Raw genomic sequence first — 18,207 nt, 5'->3', positions numbered from 1 at the left:
TGGGAAAAGGCATTAATTTTCAATTCGACATTTATTCTTCACACTTCAACTGAAAACTAGGCTCATTCACTGCCAACTAATTTGCAGCAGGGTTTAGAAGCACTCTAGTACTGACATGGGTAAAGCCAACACTGATCATGCTAGACTGAATATAATTAGCCCCCGGTAAGCCTAATGTTTCAAGATCAGTAAGTACTCCAGAATTTTAGAAAATATACTGTAGTTGTTTCTTTAAAGACATGTGGTAATGTGAAATGCTTTTGAATAAGTTATTTTGACACCTACTGCCATGAATATTATTTACAAGAAATAATGTTTAACAGAAGCAGAAACATTTACATCTTTCCTGCCATCACCTGTTCCTTGTTAATTTATTCAAAGAATTCAACCAACACACATCATAATTTATTATGTTTATTAATGGTCTTGCAAATGTTAAAGAACACAGGAAATCAATTATATGTTAAATATTGTCTTATATAAAATACAGCCCTTTGGAGTATCCAAATACGAAAACCAGGAAAATTGTAACAATATACTCCCCTAAATGGTAACAATGATAATTTTCTTTAATAAAAGTACTTTAAATGCTCTGTAAACTGTCCAGTATCATAATGAAGGGCAGAGACCATTCCTATGCCAGCTGTATTTCTTAAGGCCAAAGAATGTCTTAAGAAATTGGTTATTCCTGGGTTTTTTTCAAGACTTAATATCAGAATTGCTCTTACTCCACAAAAAGAGATACAAAAAAGAACTTACAATTATTTAAAAACATTAACTCAAAAGAAAATTTCAAAGGATTAATTCATAACTGTTTAAGAGCTTGTAGGAACTTGGATGGTTAAAAACTACCATAAAAAGCCATGACACTTCCAATACAATTCCACAGGTAACGACTATACTATGTAATAAAGGTCTAATCACCGCAACCAACATACACATGCAAATAAACAGAACGATTCTCAATGTATATAAGAGTTTCTTGGACAATTTAATGAAAAGTAAGATTATACAAGGTTAAATTTATACCAATTATTTGGCACACATGTTGTCACAGCTTTTCTGGAACAGTTAAATGTCAGTGTTTATAACTTTCAGTAATAATCTTATAAACAAAACTCTTAAAATGGTGGTACCATGTTCCCAGAAAAAAAGAGCTTACTAAAGTATGTTAAAAATAAATACTATAATTTAACCCCAAAATATGGTGCTATGGATGGCACAAACAGGTTTTACTGACTACTTTCAAAGAAGAAAGATTAAGAGAGACCGTATCAAAAACTCTATTCCATTTATGTTCAGATTTTAGTAAATAGTTTGGAAGAGAAAAAAGTTTTTATTGCTTTTGCCTAGTAAATGAAACAGCTGGGTTCAATCTAGAGATGCATGTACTCATGAAACCACTCCCACTCAAGAAGCAGGATAGGGAGAACAGGTGACAGTCTGCATTAATTCCCCTTCCCCTTCTAAGTCCAACAGGTCTGTTCCAGTGGATTAGTAGGCCTTATGGAACAGCCTGTGAAGTAGTACAAAAGGCTGCAGGGAGAAAGGACAATCAGTCCTTTTATCTAAAACTAGTCATTTTATCTTCCATTTGAAGCCTTTTTCTCACAGCAATATTTTCTTCTCTATGGATTTTGTAACATTCAGAAATACTTTATTTTTCTTTAATACAAAATGTGTTTACTTTGCTTTTTCTATAAGATCTGTTATGACAGCTTTTGACATACATCCAGAAACTTACATAAAAATAACAGTTATTCTCTAGGCTTTAAATTTGTTCATTTTTAAGTTTTATATGACAATAATTTAGAGACCGATGTAAGTTTACAGAATTGAAGAATATGAAAGTTTAAATACCAAAAAGGTGGTGTAATATTTTTGAGAGAGTACCCATGTTCAATCCTTTGGCCCTAAAGTATGAACGGTTTAACTGACAGATTCTGCAAATAGCAATGGTTGAGTTGAACAGTATATCAAACATAATAAAGGCAAAAACAAACAAAACCTTCCTATTAGCATGTTCATAATCTTTTTCCTATTGTAGTCCTATTTATACTACACTTTTCAATCTGAATATGACTTTACGTATAGCAGTATGGACTTTAGTCCAGAACAAACAGCTCTGATTACACTATAAAAATGAATAAAACTAAGCTTGGTATAAAGAACACTGGCTGAAATCAAGGAACCTAAAGTTTCACACATAAATCTGATGATTTCATTAGCTGCAGCCATATTTTGGAAATAAAAAGTTCCCTATCAGCTCAGCAAGATACAGTGGTGCCTCGCTTCACGATTGCCCCGCATTACAACAAAACCGCATTACAACGATCTTTTTGCGATCACAATTGCGATCGCAAAACGATGGTCTGAATGGGTTTTTTTGCCTTACGATGATCAGTTCCCTGCTTCGGGAACTGATTCTTCGCAAAACGATGATTTTCCAACAGCTGATCGGTGGTTTCAAAATGGCCACCGGGTAAATAAAATGGCTCCGTGCTGTTTTCTGGGACGGATTCCTTGCTGCACAGGCACCGGAAATGGCCGCCCTATGGAGGATCTTCGCTGGACGGTGAGTTTCCAGCCCACTGGAACGCATTAAACGGGTTTTAATGCGTTTCAATTGGCTTTTTATTTTCGCGTTACGTTTTCGTTCTACAGCGATTTTGCTGGAATGAATTAACGTCGTAATGCGAGGCACCACTGTACCAAAGCTCCCTTATGAGTCCCTTGGTCCTGGGGAATCCTTTGGGTATAGATGAATAGGGTCAGGAAGTCTTAAATGTCTGAAAATTTCCACTGCCAGTTCCTGCGGCCACAGCTGGGCCAACAGTGGTGATTTTGGAACATTTAACACTCCCCTTGTCTTGTGATCCCGAAAGGCTTCCCCAGGATCAAAAAGATCCTAAGGGAGCCCGGGAACATTATGGGGGAAGGGGATAGGCATTTTTTTCACTTACCATAATAATGGGATGACTGATGATATCATCAGACTCATGCAGTATAATTTTATGTTACTAGATTTCACCCAATCAATTGTTGCAGTGATAATTTTAGAATAATTATTTTAATTGTAAGGAAAAAGCAATTCAGTGATTAAGCAAAATCACTTCACATTACCTTTTTCACTTCAAATATCTATTATTTCTCACACATATACAACACTGAATATGTGTTTATGTACATCCTGTTCAATAACTCAGTTCACTTCTGGAGCTGACACACAATGAGAGCAGTGGATAACCCATGTCTCCTCATTGCATGGGGGCTCCATATGCTGAATGAATGGGTATGGTGCATATGTACATGTGTGCATTTCAGGTGATGCAATTGTTTTTTTGGCAAAAGCAGCTACAACACTGAAATGGAAACTTTCCTTGCTATTTTCCGGAAGGGAAATTACTGCTACTTGCTGGAACCAGTAAAGCCTATTCTGTATGTACATCATTAACTTGGTTTGTCATTGAATGCAGAGGAAAAGAATAGATTTCCTTTGTTTTTCAGAATGCTGTCAAAATATAAATACATGAAACATACCAGAGTATCAGAAACAATCAGCATGTGACAGTGACCAAGAGAAAGATGTCAGCACACAACTTGCAGATTTCTTATGGGTTCCACATGTTTCTAAAGCTGGAAGACTAAATGACAGGAGATTTAAAATCACTCTCTTTCATGCTTTTTCAACCACAGTACTAACGCCCATGCATGGGTACTTTGGAGCAACTGGTAGCAGCCATTCTCCTGACACAGCATATCCTCTCTCCCTTTAATTCAGGAGAACAAACACTTGAAGATATGTTTTGGTTGTCTTTTTTTAAGGTAAAAATATATAAAAACACATCAGAATATGTAATAGCGATTGCTTTCTACACTGTACCATGCCTTTAAGAGTTATATAATTATTTTCTAAATTAAAAAATTACAAAATGTATGTGCGTGGCAATTATGTACAGTATTTCATAAAAAGAGTCTGCAATACAAGAAGTGTAAAGCAGTTCAGGAGTGTTTGAGGCACACAGTCGTACTATGTTGTCAAATATAAGAAAAAAATGGCTCTAAAGAATTTCATGTTCACGTTTCATCGTTGGATAGCCTACAAGCGAAGGACTCCCCTTCAAGCCTTAAATGTTCACTCACAATTTTCTTCACAATCTCCTCCAGCAAAAACAACTAGAACAGAAAACCTAGGGCTGACCTTTCATGTGACCAACCAAATTTGATATTCGTGGGAAAAGTAGATCACAAATTGGTTTGTTGTTCTGTATATACTCAAGACAAACACACGATATATATGGAAAGGCTATAGAGGAAAACACACATGCAGGTTTTGGCCTTTGAGGCTGTGGTCAAAATCAATTGATCCCTTCAGTGCAAAAAAGAAACTCTAAATAGTGACAGTAATCCATTACCATTAAATGAGAAATATTAGATTAGGAAAGTCTAAGTAAGTGTGTGGAATAGCATAATAAGTTCACAAAGAGTAGTAAGTATCAGTGTTAGTAAATCACCATACTACATAATACAATTAAAATGCTGATCAACTCTTAAACTGTTTACAAAATAGGTATTACAAAATTGACCGTAATATAATTGCATGTTGAATGCAAACAGGCCTTCCAACTCACAGCACAATGAGCATCTCTCCCCAAAATACATCAATGTCTCAAATGGCTCCAATTAATGAGAATTTCTGTCAAGATAAAAAAGAAAATATTTATATGCTCAACTACTCTTAGTTTAGATTAAAATAATATTAGATTATCGTGATGAACCATAACACAAACATGGAGACAATAATGATTCAGCTTCTCATCAACATTAACTACCATGTTTCCCCAAAGATAAGACAGAAGATAGACAGAAGTGGTTTACCATTTCCTTCTTTTGGGAGCACCTTGGGACTATGCATTTTGCCCAAGGCCACACAGGCTGCTCTTCTCGCAGGAGAAGCACACTTGGAAATCGAACTCCCAACCTCTGGCTCTGCAGATATGTAAACTACTCAATTATCCAGCCAGAATACATTATATGGAATAGTTTGCTTAAATAAATTTACAGGAAGAAGTCTTTGTCCATTATTTTATATTTTCTTGAACTATTTAGTAGACAAGAGCTGCTGGTATTTTAGCCATTGTCCTGCTGACCCCAAACAATCTGTTTCTGTCAGGAGCTTTGTGACACAGTAGTTAAACTGCAGTACTGCAGTTAAAACTCTGCTCATGACCTGAGTTTGATCCCAATGGGCTCAGGTAGTCTGCTCAAGGTTGACTCATCCTTACATCCTTCCAAGATTGGTAAACTGAGTAGCTAGATCATTGGGGGGGGGGAGTGTAGCCTGCATAATTAAATTATAAACCGCCAAGAGAACGTTTTAAGCACTACGGGTCAGTGTATTAGGAACACTCCTTGCTTTACTTTGCTTCTGTCTCCTCATTCTTCCACCGATTATATCACAAACATTTGTCAGGGGACAAATAAGAAGGCTTCCTGATCTCCTTCTCTGCTTTGTTTGTATTTTCTCACTAGGGACAAAACAGGTATCTGCCTTCTCTTAGGAAGCAATACAGAAAGACTATGGGATTCCTGAATCCCTTCTCTCAGCTGTAATGACAGGAAAACCAACAGCTGCTTTAAGTTTTCTTGAGAACTGCACACCCTCTACAGTGCATCCTTCTTATCTCAAGGTCTGCCTTGACATTTGTGCACAATTTCATGCATGACTGTTGATTCAGAACCAAATATTTAAAGGATACAAATTAAGCATTATGCAGAATCTAGAATTGAAACTCATTACTTGTTTGATCACCCAAGACATTGTTTCTGTAGTCCTGGATCCCAATACAGTCAACCCTCGACTTACGAATTCTACATATGAACATTTTGACTTACAAACTGCTCTACTAGGGAAAAACGGACTCGACTTGCGAACTTTTTTCTAGTTACAAACAGAAAAAAACACGTGGGGAAGGCAGGGCACCTGCCGCCCCTCGCCCCCGCCCCCGCCGCAAGCGCCATTTTCAGAAGCCTCCCAGGGGCAGGGGAAAAGCACCATTTTTTTAATTTCAAGCTTTTCCCCTGCCTTCCCACTCCCTCCGCCTCTCAGCTCATCGGTGCTGGGTCTCAGAGGCTTCCCCGGGCTTACTCAGCAGGTAAAAAGGCAGTGCAAAAGCACCCGGGGAAGCTTCTGAAAGCAGGGGGGGCCTGCCCCCGACTCCCCCCCCTCCGCAGCAAAGCACCACTTTCAGAGGCTTCCCTGGGTGCTTTTCCGAGATGAGACCCAGCACCGATCAGCTGAGAGGCGGGGAGAGGGGGAGCGGGAGCAGAGAAGAGCGCAAAATGGCTGCTACCAAGGCACTGTGAGGAGCCAGGCTCCTGGTAAGTGACTTTGTTTTAATTTTTTCCCAATAGGAATACACTAATTAAATTTCTATGCATTCATATGGGAAATTTGGTTTCGACTTATGAACTTTTCAACTTATGAACGGACTTATGAACTTTTCAACTTACGAACGGACTTCCAGAATGGATTAAGTTTGTAAGTCGAGGGTTGACTATATGTTATACAATGTGGACTCTTTTTAATTAGGTTGACAGAACAGTATTGTGTTTCCAGGTGAAAACAGTCTCCCTCTCTCTCTCTATGACAGAAGATTTATGTTATATCTAAATTGAATTAATCAAAACACACCTTGCCTATAGAAGTTTGTATATGTATTTAATACATATATATCTGCAGATATGTACATTAATATTAAAATGAATAAAAACACTGCCCTTCTGATGTAATAATTCTGCATTTGTCAATCAGATTAGTTTGCTATACAAACTATTCTGTTATTAAGAGGCAGGCATGGAGTTATAACCCAGCAAAGATGGGGCAGAAATGACTCCCCATTTATTTATTTTTAGTTTAACAGCACAAGCTATATAAAGAAATGAACACTTTGGAAAGAAACATTGGGGATAACGCATATGATGGCAGCAATTATTGTAGGCATCTCATTTAACATTACCCTTTACAGTGTTGGATTAAGGAAATATTGAGTGCTAATTATTTTGCAATGGATCCTTTGAAGGCTGAACAATTTTGCAGGTTTTATTTTTAAAAAATGAGATCTAGGACAAACTGCCAAGTAGGAAACTGCACCAGTTTGCTTCCCCGGCCCCATTCCATTTGTGTAGTTTGGTTCATTTACTAGAAAAGGGTAGCTAAACAATTTTCCAAGTTAATACCTACAGCTGGGAAAACAAGAGCAGAATGGCAAGGTAAGCCACATTTGCCCTCTTCTGATCTAGTTTAGTGAAAATGGTTTTTATTTGATACAATAATATTGATGAATTTTCAGTGCTATAAGCTATAAACCTTAATCTAAAAATTAGACAACCAATGTATATCAATATATGAATGAATAAAATGCAAAGTTTCCTCTGTGGAAGTAAATAGAAGACACAGTTAGTACAGAGTGGGGACTGTCTATAATACTCTGCAAAAATCTAAAAAGTTATCTAAAATCATGATGTTTCTGTCATTATAGTTAAAGCATATTAATGTATTTTTCATTGAAATTTGTTTACACACAAAGAGGTGCTTGTAAGCATTTCTATGTAAAGATGCGTTCATCAAGAAGTCAAAGCTGGCACTGAACAAGTGAAGTGCATGACACTTCTTCATTCACATAATTGTTCATATTGGCTTCTCTATAAAATGTAATCTTACCAAATAAATTAAACTTTATGCCCATGAGTCATAGCAATGTCTTCTTCACCTCCCTGCCTTTGCCTCTGCATCTGCGCCTGCATCCTTGCAATCATTTCTTGCATGCGACGGAGCTAAAAAAAGATACATTTAACATATTATTTTTTTATTTCTGACAAATATGACTCCTCTGAATTATGTTAAACAAAATGTATGATATACTGTCATCTTAATTCTCTCTTACAGTAACACATAAGAGTCAAAACAGTCAGAATCAACACACCAGAACAAAAAGAGTTGGAAAAAATTGTCTCTAGCTTGAAGCCAACTGATCAAAACTGCCCCAAGTGTTCTGAATTGCAATTTAAAAATATTTACTCTGAAGTTCTGGCCAATCTCACTGCATCCAGTGAAGTTTACTTACAATTAAGCATGCACAGAGTTGTAGCTGTAATGAGATTGATTCTGCAGATTAAAGTTTGCAACTGCATTTACTATTAAAATTAAAATAAGATTTCATTTATGTTCTGTGTAAGTACAGGCTTATCCTGTTTATCTCCATTTATTCATCAATGAATTAAAACGTAGTTAGCATTAAAGAATGTGATGATTAACTTACAATCTTCAAGAATGGATATGTCAAAATTAAAGATGACAGATCAATTGGCAGTATTTGAACGTAAATTATAGTCTAGCACTATGAGAAGAAGAAACAAATACTTTTATGTTCATACAAAGTTCCCTAACACAAACCTTTTGGGTGCGGCTGCGAGAAAACTAAAAATCACTTTCTCTTATTTTAGTTTAATTATAAGTTTACCATCTCATCCAAATTCTACACAATGGTTAACCCTAATTATGGTTAGATGAAACAAGATAGCTTCATAAATTGGCTTCTTCCAACAGCCCACAGCTAGTATTTACATTTTGCCCAGTTTTCAAGGGCGTGACAAACTGCATTTAATATTGTAGCTACACTAGAGGAGGATGGAGTAAGGGGACTCAATGAGCCCAAATCCTGCTGCAGGTCATTCTCAGAATACATGACAGTTCAGCATTAAATCTCCCAGATGTTAAGTATCTGCCACAAGGCTTTGCACTCCAAAGCCCCAAGCAGGAAAAAGAGACTATTTCTAAGAATGATTTTTTTCAGATATAAAAAATACTGCCACCACTTTGTCGTGCCCACCCAGAGCCCGTTTAATCTCCCTTAAACATAGATTCACCCTCTGGATGCTTTTCCACTTTACACACTGCGACCAGGTATTATTCACCTAATACCAATTATGTATTTCAGACATGTGTGCTGCCAAGTATAACAGGTTTATTGAACTTTTGAGTTTGAGAATCAGAGGTTTAAATTACAGATGTTCTTTTATTGTCATGTAAATCACACTGGGTAAATCCGAGATGCTCGGTATCATTCATTAAATAGGATTTGTTTATGCATTGGTTTGATGGTACTTTTATTCAGAACAATATACTTTTACTAATTCTCTATTACTTACAACTCTTGCTCTATTCTGTTTATCATTCCAACTGTTCCATCTATGTACAGTGGTGCCTCGCATTACGACGTTAATTTGTTCCAGCGAAATCGCTGTAAAACGAAAACATAATGCGAAAATTAAAAGCCCACGGAAACGCATTAAAACCCGTTTAATGCGTTCCAATGGGCTGGAAACTCACCGTCCAGCGAAGATCCTCCATAGGGTGGCCATTTCTGATGCCTGTGCAGCGAGGAATCCGTCCCAGAAAACAGCACGGAGCCATTTTATTTACCCGGTGGCCATTTTGAAACTCGTCGTTTCAAAAAAAACGTCATTTTGCGAAGAAGGTTCCCAAAGCAGGGAAAGCGAAAAAAACCATTCAGACCATTGTTTTGCGATCGCAAAAAGATCGTCGTAATGCAGTTTCGTAGTAATGCGGGGCAATCGTAAAGCGAGGCACCACGGTATTAACCTTCTCAATTCCCTCTCCTAACTCTCCCTCTCCAAATCATTATCTTCTGCCTCTAGCTCCTGTCATTTTTCACTGAACTGTCCCTTTTGACCCCGCCCCTCCTGTCCTATCATAGGCTCCTCCCCTTGGAGCTTTCATGATGGACAGACAGGAGTGATGTAATGTGTTGGCATTTTGCCACAATGACATTCTCATGTTTCTTTCAAAAAACAACCTAATTTTTGATTGTTTAAGGCACCAGTGAACTTATTTATCTGATGGATAACCATGCTGCCCTACAACAAGCTATTTTGTCTCTATGCACCAAAAACAGAGACCTACTGAGTATGGCTACAATATGCCTTGTTATGGCATATTGTCTCCTGCTTTTGTTTTCTTGTGCCCTTAAGGAGAAAACCAAGAACAGTATTTGTTATGAAAAATCAAATATATTTGGAATAAAAATAAAATCCTTACTTCAGCTTCTTTTTCCAGTAAGATTTGATCTTTATTGACTTCCTCATCTTCTACCTTCCTAAAATTGAGGAAAAAAAGAGATGTACGGTAATTATAACTGACACATGAATCTTTCAGCTCTTTTTGAAAGAACAGCATGTTTATAAACCAATGTAATTTTCAAAGCAACAGCACTATTTTATACATATTTCTACAAGCAAGATTTCATTAAGGATTTTCATTCACTTGCTATTTAAAACCATCACACTACTACTAGCTAGTATTTTTAAAAGACCAATCAGGATTTAAAAACAGATCACAAAAATCTGTCATATGAGGGCTGAGATGTACCTTGAGTATATTCTTAAGACTTCTTTCTTCTGTCCAATTTAATTGCTAAAAGCCTTCCTAAAAATAGTTTTTTTACTTACAGTGGTGCCTCGCAAGACAATGTTAATTCATTTCGCAAAAATTGCTATCTTGCGAAAACACTGTCTTGCGAAACGCGGTTCCCCATTGGAATGCACTGAAATCTATTTAATGCATTCCAATGGGGAAAAAATCATCATCTTGCGAAAATCGTCCATAGAAAACATTGTCTTGCAAAATGCGGTTCCCCATTGGAATGCATTGAAATCTATTTAATGTGGTGCAATGGGGGGGACCATCTTGCGAAGCATCGTTCTAAAAAAAAGTCTTGCGAAACACGGTTCTCCATTGGAATGCATTGGAATCCATTTAATGTGTTCCAATGGGGGGGAAAACCATCTTGCAAAGCATCGGTCAAAAAAAAAAAGTCTTGTGAAGCATAGACCCAAACATCGTCTTGTGAAAATCGTCCATAGGAAAAACTGTCTTGTGAAGTGCAACAGCGATCGTAAAAACCCATCGTCTTGCGGATTAATCATCCCGTGAGGCAATCGTCTTGCGAGACACCACTGTATTGCCAGAATGATAGCAGAGAGGTCCAATCCAGCCTCCCAAAAGTGGGAATTCCAAAATCTGGAATCAAACACTGAAAAGGACTCCTCTCACATCTTCATCAAATATACCTGTGAGAAGAACCAAGAGAAGTGCCTCCTTTGAAACCTTAAACACTGTACCAGTTCATATGGGAAGATATGGTCAGTCAGGCTACACCCAAGTTTCATATGACTTTACAAGTCAGCACTCTGAATTGGATTTCGAATGAACCAGCAGCCAGTGTTCATTAAAATGAGGAATTGCATGCACTGTGTACCCAGCCCTAGCCAGTAGTCTTGCCACAGCATTTTTGGACCAACTGACATTTCCAAATACTCTTCAAAGGCTGCCCCACACAGACCATGTTACCGTAATCCAAGCAAGATGTAACTAGGCCATTAGTCACCACTGACAGATCAGACATCTCTAAGAATGTGGGCAGGCAGCATACTAGCTAACTGTGGAAATGCATTGCTGGCCACTGCCAAAACCTGGATGTCCAGGCTCAGGGATGAATCAAAAAACTGTAGAGCCAGAAGAGATCCCAAGGGTCATCAAGTCTAACTGCCTGCAAAACCATGAACTCCAAACTAGAGTAACACCTAACAGTCATCTAAGCTTTACTTAAAAAGTTCCAAGTAAGGGGAGTGTATCACCTTCTGAGACAGTCCAACCCATTGCTGAACAGTTTCTGTGATCATTTTCAGCCCCTTGCATATGCAACTCCACACACACACCCTTGCAAGGTTCCATCACAACCAGAACCAAAGGGGCTGAAAAATATCACTGTGAGTGCATGGAGGAAGAGCCCTGCATGGAGAGGGTTGGAATTGTGTTCGCTTGTCGAGCCATGCTCCTTAGAGGAAACCTTGCTTATGGGAGTTTTCAATCAACTCCATTCCACACCTCTCAGAGCCACAATGTTGCTCTGAAGAAAGTTACTGGGAGGGTTTAAGTTCCTGAGGAACTGCAATAAATTAGTGCATTGGTAGTGTTTACAAAAGCACCCTGGATGCCACCTAGTGGGCAGAGAAACTATCAGTCCCACGTTCCAGCATGCTGACATTCTTCTTAAACTGTGGTATCAATAAATGGACACTATTCCAAGGGACGTCTGACTGCGGCAGAATACAATAGTACTATTACTTCTGTTAATCTGGAGTCTGTTGATACACTCTATTACTGTGTTCACCTTTTGTTGTTCTGGTGCTACACTATTGACTCCTGTTACTAAGGTCTGCAAACCTTCTCCACACCTAACTACTGCTGAGCCAGTTGTTACTCATTCTACATTTGTATATTTGATTTTTTAAAAAAGAGATTTGGCCTTGTTGAACTTCATTCGCTGTTACTGTCTGGAATGCCCAGGTATGTGTTTGGGATGGAGAGCAAAACAAAAATATTCCTGAAAACCCTGTCAACAAGTACTCATCAACATATACAAATGTAAAATGTCAGTGTTGAAAACTTATAGAATAAATTAAATAGAATCATAGTTGCAATTAAAGAGGTACTAACCTGCCACCCTTTTTAAGCCTTTCTGAACGGAAATTCTCATAGTGAAGATCCTGAGTCACTTCCTGGAGATCCTGCATATGGGTGCTAGAATGATAAGAATCCCATATCCATTGATAATTACTTGTTTTAGCCCTTAAATACAAGCATATACAATGGAGGAGGAAGAGTATAGGTCGGAGCAAACACAACAAACCAATAAAACTTAAAATGTCTGAAGCCAGCATACAGTTCAGCCCAGTAATCTCAGTTTTTACGGTTCTATATCAAGGTCAAGTGACCTGTTTTGGACCTCAGTCCGAAGTGGAATTTGCCAGAAAATTAGTGGCAGATGATTTCTAAGATTGCCAAGTGCTAACTTACAGGAGATGTTGAAGCGTTTTGTCCCATGTTGTGCTGTCACAATAATAATAAAAAAATCATATGGCACCTTAAAAGTTCAACAAAAAAGGAGGATTCTGCCATTTCTGTAGGAGAGAACATGAGATGAGCTAACAAGAGATTATGTACCAAAAGAAAGGCAATATACTTACATTAACATGGTTCTTAGTTTCAAGAAATCATTATGCTCTGGGTTCTCCACTTCAACAACTCCCCAAGGATAGGACCGACCTCTGACCTTTTTGCCTTTGACTTCAATTAGCTGATTAGATCCCACTACACAAAATGGAATGCTTGTCTAAAATTGATGGAAATATGAAAATAAGTTATGAATACATTATATTTTATTGAGCTAAAAGAAATGATAAAAAATTACTGCTCACACATGACATAAATTCAGAGAGGCAAAGAGTTATGAGCATTAGTTTTGGTAATTAGTCACCAACTGGATCATTCTACTGGCCAAACCACAATCAGGAAGGGGGAAAGTCCCCTTTCTTTTCTTGTTCTAATGCAGGTTGAAAAGGTGCCCCAGAGGGCCAGGAAAGTCTCTGGAGCAGATTTATAGGTGGTGCAGAGAAATGCAAGAGAATACAGAAGTTTAATTTATTCTGAAGACAACTCAGAACAATCTAGTTAAGACAAACTGTGATACTTCTGGCTTCATTAATGTCATTTACCTTCAAAAGCCTAGTCTGTTCTTTAAAGTCCTCATCTTCATCTGATTCTGCATCAGGCAAGTGATAAATTTTGATACTATGCTCTTCAATTTCATCCAGAATCTGAAAAAATAAAAGTAAAACCACAATAGGGCAATTTAGTTAGTTAGTTAGGCATCCTTCAGTCTCGAAGGGCAATGCACGTTTAGATTAAAAGGTCACAAATGCTTTTCTGTGCACACTTCATGGCCCTACATACTCCTGCCCCAGCCCAGCCCAAAGGATCTAGTGAATAGGAGTCAAAATGGCAAAATGGGGGTGCAGGATGAAAAATCAATACTCTTCCTTTCACAAGGACTTTGCACATGCGCAGTGGGCTGTTTTTATCTCAAAGTACCGTATTTTTCACTCCATAAGACACAATTTTTATTTATTTTATTTTTTTTATTTATTGTATTTATACCCTGCCTATCTAGTCATTTCGACCTCTCTAGGCGGCTTCCCCCCCCCAAAAAAAAAAGTCAGGGGAAAAGTTTATGCGTCTTGTGGAGCGAAATCACCACCGACTCTATTAAGGCTTGGGAAGCTTCAGAAGAGTCCCTAAAGGTGGCGATTTTGCCCCCTCTGGCCCCACGGGGGGCTGGGTGAGCCTCCAAAGGGTCGTGGAACAGACCCTAGGACCCTTTGGAGGCTCACCCTGCCCCCCCGCAGGGCCAGGGGGAGGGAAATCGCCACCTTCTGGGAGTTTTTTGAGGCTTGGGAAGCTTCAGAAGGTGGTGATTTCCCCTCCCCTCTGGTCCCCGGGGGGGGGCTGAGTGAGCCTCCAAAGGGTCCTAGGGTGTCTTCCATAAGACAGACTTCTCCATAAGACTCACCAAATTTTTAGAAGAAAATGAACTTGATAATCCATATTTGCCATGTTTTTTTTTTTGCTCCATAAGACACACCTCTCCATAAGACGCACCAAATTTTTGGGAGAAGAAAACAGGAAAAAAATAATCTGGGAATTTTGGCCTGCTGGGCCAGCAGGGGTGAGGGTGGGGGAAGCCTCCAAAGGGTCTGAGAGTGCCTTCCAGGACCCTTCCAATCTTAATTCCAGGACCCTGGAAGGCACTCTCGGACCCTTTGGATGCTTCCCCCACCCTCACCCGCTGGCCCAGCAGGCCAAAATTCCCATATTATTTTTTCCTGTTTTTTTTCTCCCAAAAATTTGGTGCGTCTTATGGAGAGGTGTGTCTTATGGAGCGAAAAATACGGTAAACATGCATTATAAAGTTCATTTTCAAGGTGAACAAAGGGAAAGAAAGTGGGATGAAGCCACAGACATGCATTTAAAACATATAATGGCTTCACAAATTAGTGTGAAACTGTGACTAGGGAAGCTTAAGATTTAACTGGTTCATTTCATATGTCTCTTCTTCACTGTATGAAACACTAGTCATGAAGCATTACAAGTGTCTCCATGGTCCTGTAAAAACTCACCCTTTTCTTCAACCTTTCACGCTCCTTCAGAGTGAGAGTGTCAGCTTTTGCAATTACCGGCACAATATTCACTTTGTTGTGTACGGCTTTCATGAACTCAACATCCAAGGGCTTGAAACTAAAAATAAAATAAAGTTTTCACAGCACATCGACCCCTATTTCACAAGTGAAAGCTTTCTATAAACAGGCAATAGGGAAATGCAAACTTTCTACAGACAAAAAAGGTCCATTGTAATTATTACTTTCCATTATGTTCTGCAACCGAACTTCATTTTTATTTATATTTAACTAAGGAAATAAAATGCATACTAGAATTTTATAGGATTTTTAAAAAAAAGAACACAAACCATCAGCTGCTACATAAAATATTTTGTCTCCAATCCACAAGGAGTATCATACCTACCCGTGACCAAATGGTGAAATGAAATAGAAGCAGCAATGAACACGATTATCTACAATATGCCGTCTGTTCAAACCACTCTCATCATGAAGATAACGCTCAAATTGCTCATCGATATAGGAGATAATAGTCCTGAAACTGTTATCAAATATGAATGAGGTTTATTTAAGCATTCCTTCTCCAAGAGTTTCAAAGAAACAGCTATATTTGTTAAAATTAACAAAGCGAAAATAATTTAAGAACAATTTCAAAACTGACAGATTACGAGTGCATTACTCGTACTCGTACTGGTGCATTACAAAAATGGAGGAAATAACTGCCAAAGTCACTACAAGGAATATGCATTTTCTTCTAAACTGTGCTGGCTATTAAGGCTTAAGAATAACTAGCACAGGCACAGGCGTACCTCCAACATGACACTGGCATGCAGCTAGAGCTGAAGGAAACCTCATTACTTTTCCATTCCTTTCGTTCAGTGAGGCATGAAAATGAGCTCAGAATGCTTTTCCAGCCCTCCAGAGCAGCTTTCTCATGTGCATGGGCACTCCAGAAGAGAGACTGATTCTTGCTGCATAAGTTGGGCTCTTTTGCAAAAGCTTAGCATTAGAGCCTATACACTATCTTTAATTAGGTGACCATTAGATGACTTTTCTAATGTCAACTAGTTCTTGTAAACTAAGAGTATTTATATGCCCATTCTAGCTCAGGGTAATATGTATAGGAAAAGTCCAGAAAGCACCTGGAAAGAATCCCACAAATCTAGAGGCTAGATGTTTGAGTGCATCTAATAGTTCAGAACATAACCAAATGCAGCAGCACTTCCCACCCCAGAAACAAAGCTCTTATATTGGGTAAGGTCTCTTTGACCTCAGAAGGCATAACTCCCCTTTTCTCCCAAAACTTATACAGGGATCCAGTCAAACGTAATGTCCTTTCCTCTTATTACTGCCCAAAGGAAACTTCTAGATACCTATGCTAAATTAATTAATATCTTATTCCCACAACACATATTTCCACATTTAGAATCAATGGCTTCACCAAGACTGCTGCAATGCCTAGATCAAAAGCAGTATATTATGAACATTTTGAAGGCATGCAGCTCTTGCACATGAGAACATTATTGACACTTCTTAGTTCCTGAAACGACTCTAGGGATCCTTGACATAACACACCACATTCAATCTGACCAACTCTCATTTCCTCTTTTCATGGTCTCTCAAGGCACTGGGTCTAAACTCTGGTAGGAATAGGAAAGAGAGGTTACTTACCTGTAACTCTGGTTCTCCAAGTGGTCTTCTGTGAATGCACACTAATTCTGCGCATGCGCAGAGGTCTCGGAAGTTTCCAGAGCTAAGAGAAAACGCTAGGACCACCCCCGTAGCCCGCCCGTCCTAGCGGTTACCTCCGTTCCTCAATTCCGCTGCGCCTCAGGACAGAGACGGACATGACGGAAGAGGGGAGGATGGGCGGGAAGTGTGAATTCACAGAGGACCACTTGAAAAACTAGAGTTACACGTAAGTAACCTTTCTTTCTTCTTCATGGCCTCTGTGAATGCACACTAATGTGTGAATACCAAGCTTACCTAGAGAAAAGGTGGAGGGAAGTCACAGTAGTACAGTTGATAACACCGCTCATCCAAACCGGGCGTCCTCCTTGACACGAACGTCAAGCCTGTAATGCGCAGCAAAGGTAGAGGGAGCAGACCAAATGGCTGCTTTGCAGATGTCCTGAACAGGAACACCTCAAAGGAAGGCAGTAGAAGCCGACACAGCCCGAGTAGAGTGTGCTTTGACTGGACCAGGTAAAGGCTTGTGAGCAGAGGTGTAGGCGAGACGTATCACTGCGACGACCCATTTGGAGATAGTTTGAGAAGAGAGAGGAAGACCTCTATGAGGATGAGAAGTAGAAACAAATAGATGGGGAGACTGCTGAAAAGGAGCAGTACGATGAACATAATACGAAAGTGCCCTCCGCACATCAAGAAGATGCAACGGATTTTCTGTAGGACTAGTAGGATTCGGAAAAAACATAGGAAGGATTATAGGTTGCCTGAGATGGAAGTCAGTAGATACCTTCGGAAGGAAAGACACATCCGCATAAAGGGTGACCTTGTCCGGATGGAATTGGAGAAAAGGTGGATCCACCCTTAGTGCTGGAAGTTCAGATGCCCTCCTGGCAGACGTAATTGCAACTAAAAACGCCACTTTGTATGAAAGGAGTTGTTCAGACACAGATGCCAGAGGTTCAAATGGTGCAAGTATTAACCGGTTAAGAACCGTCTGGAGGGACCACTGCAGAGTGGGTGGCAATCGAGAAGGATTAAGGTTTGCAATCCCTCGCAGAAACCTTTTCATTTTGGCCTGGCAAAAGAGATTGGCAGTGTCTGAATCTGAAGGCTGGTGGGCAACTAAGGCCGACAGATAAACTTTAATTGTAGACAAAGTCAGTTTATTATTGAAAAGGTGTGAGAGAAACTGCAGCACCACGTCCATAGTAGTAGGGAGAGATAGCAAGCCATGTACAGTAGTATAGTTTATAAAGGAAATCCACTTCTTCGCATAGGTGGTCCGAGTAGACGGTTTCCAAGAATGGGAGAGAATAGTATCTATTGATGTACTATTCTCCAGGCGGCGAGATGGAGAGACGGAACATCTGGATGGTACATGTTTCCGTTGTTCTGCGTAAGAAGAGGAGGAATGATTGGGAG

The 18,207-nt window shown here is 39.1% G+C and overlaps 1 protein-coding gene across 6 annotated transcripts in view; it reads right to left on the bottom strand.

Moving 5' to 3' along the window:
• Positions 1 to 18,207, bottom strand: part of SEPTIN2 (septin 2) — a 49,445-nt gene that overhangs the window by 11,661 nt on the left and 19,577 nt on the right. For 4 of the 6 annotated variants that reach the window (XM_020786347.3, XM_020786348.3, XM_072995908.2 and 1 more), the window contains 8 exons: positions 15,503 to 15,637; positions 15,100 to 15,217; positions 13,639 to 13,740; positions 13,111 to 13,256; positions 12,581 to 12,664; positions 10,121 to 10,178; positions 7,724 to 7,836; positions 401 to 4,696 (listed from right to left, as the gene is read on the bottom strand). In XM_020786347.3, the coding sequence (XP_020642006.2) occupies positions 7,732 to 7,836; positions 10,121 to 10,178; positions 12,581 to 12,664; positions 13,111 to 13,256; positions 13,639 to 13,740; positions 15,100 to 15,217; positions 15,503 to 15,637 (748 nt within the window). In that variant the 3' untranslated portion in view covers positions 401 to 4,696; positions 7,724 to 7,731. Of the gene's footprint in view, positions 1 to 400; positions 4,697 to 7,723; positions 7,837 to 10,120; positions 10,179 to 12,580; positions 12,665 to 13,110; positions 13,257 to 13,638; positions 13,741 to 15,099; positions 15,218 to 15,502; positions 15,638 to 18,207 lie in introns of those variants that run through there. The other 2 variants (XM_072995905.2, XM_072995904.2) reach the window with 1 other exon arrangement.

This window comes from Pogona vitticeps, chromosome 3 (assembly GCF_051106095.1).
Source record: "Pogona vitticeps strain Pit_001003342236 chromosome 3, PviZW2.1, whole genome shotgun sequence".
Taxonomy (NCBI): domain Eukaryota; kingdom Metazoa; phylum Chordata; class Lepidosauria; order Squamata; family Agamidae; genus Pogona; species Pogona vitticeps.
The sequence above is the reverse complement of the archived record's forward strand: the minus strand, read 5'-3'. Positions and strand labels throughout refer to the sequence as shown.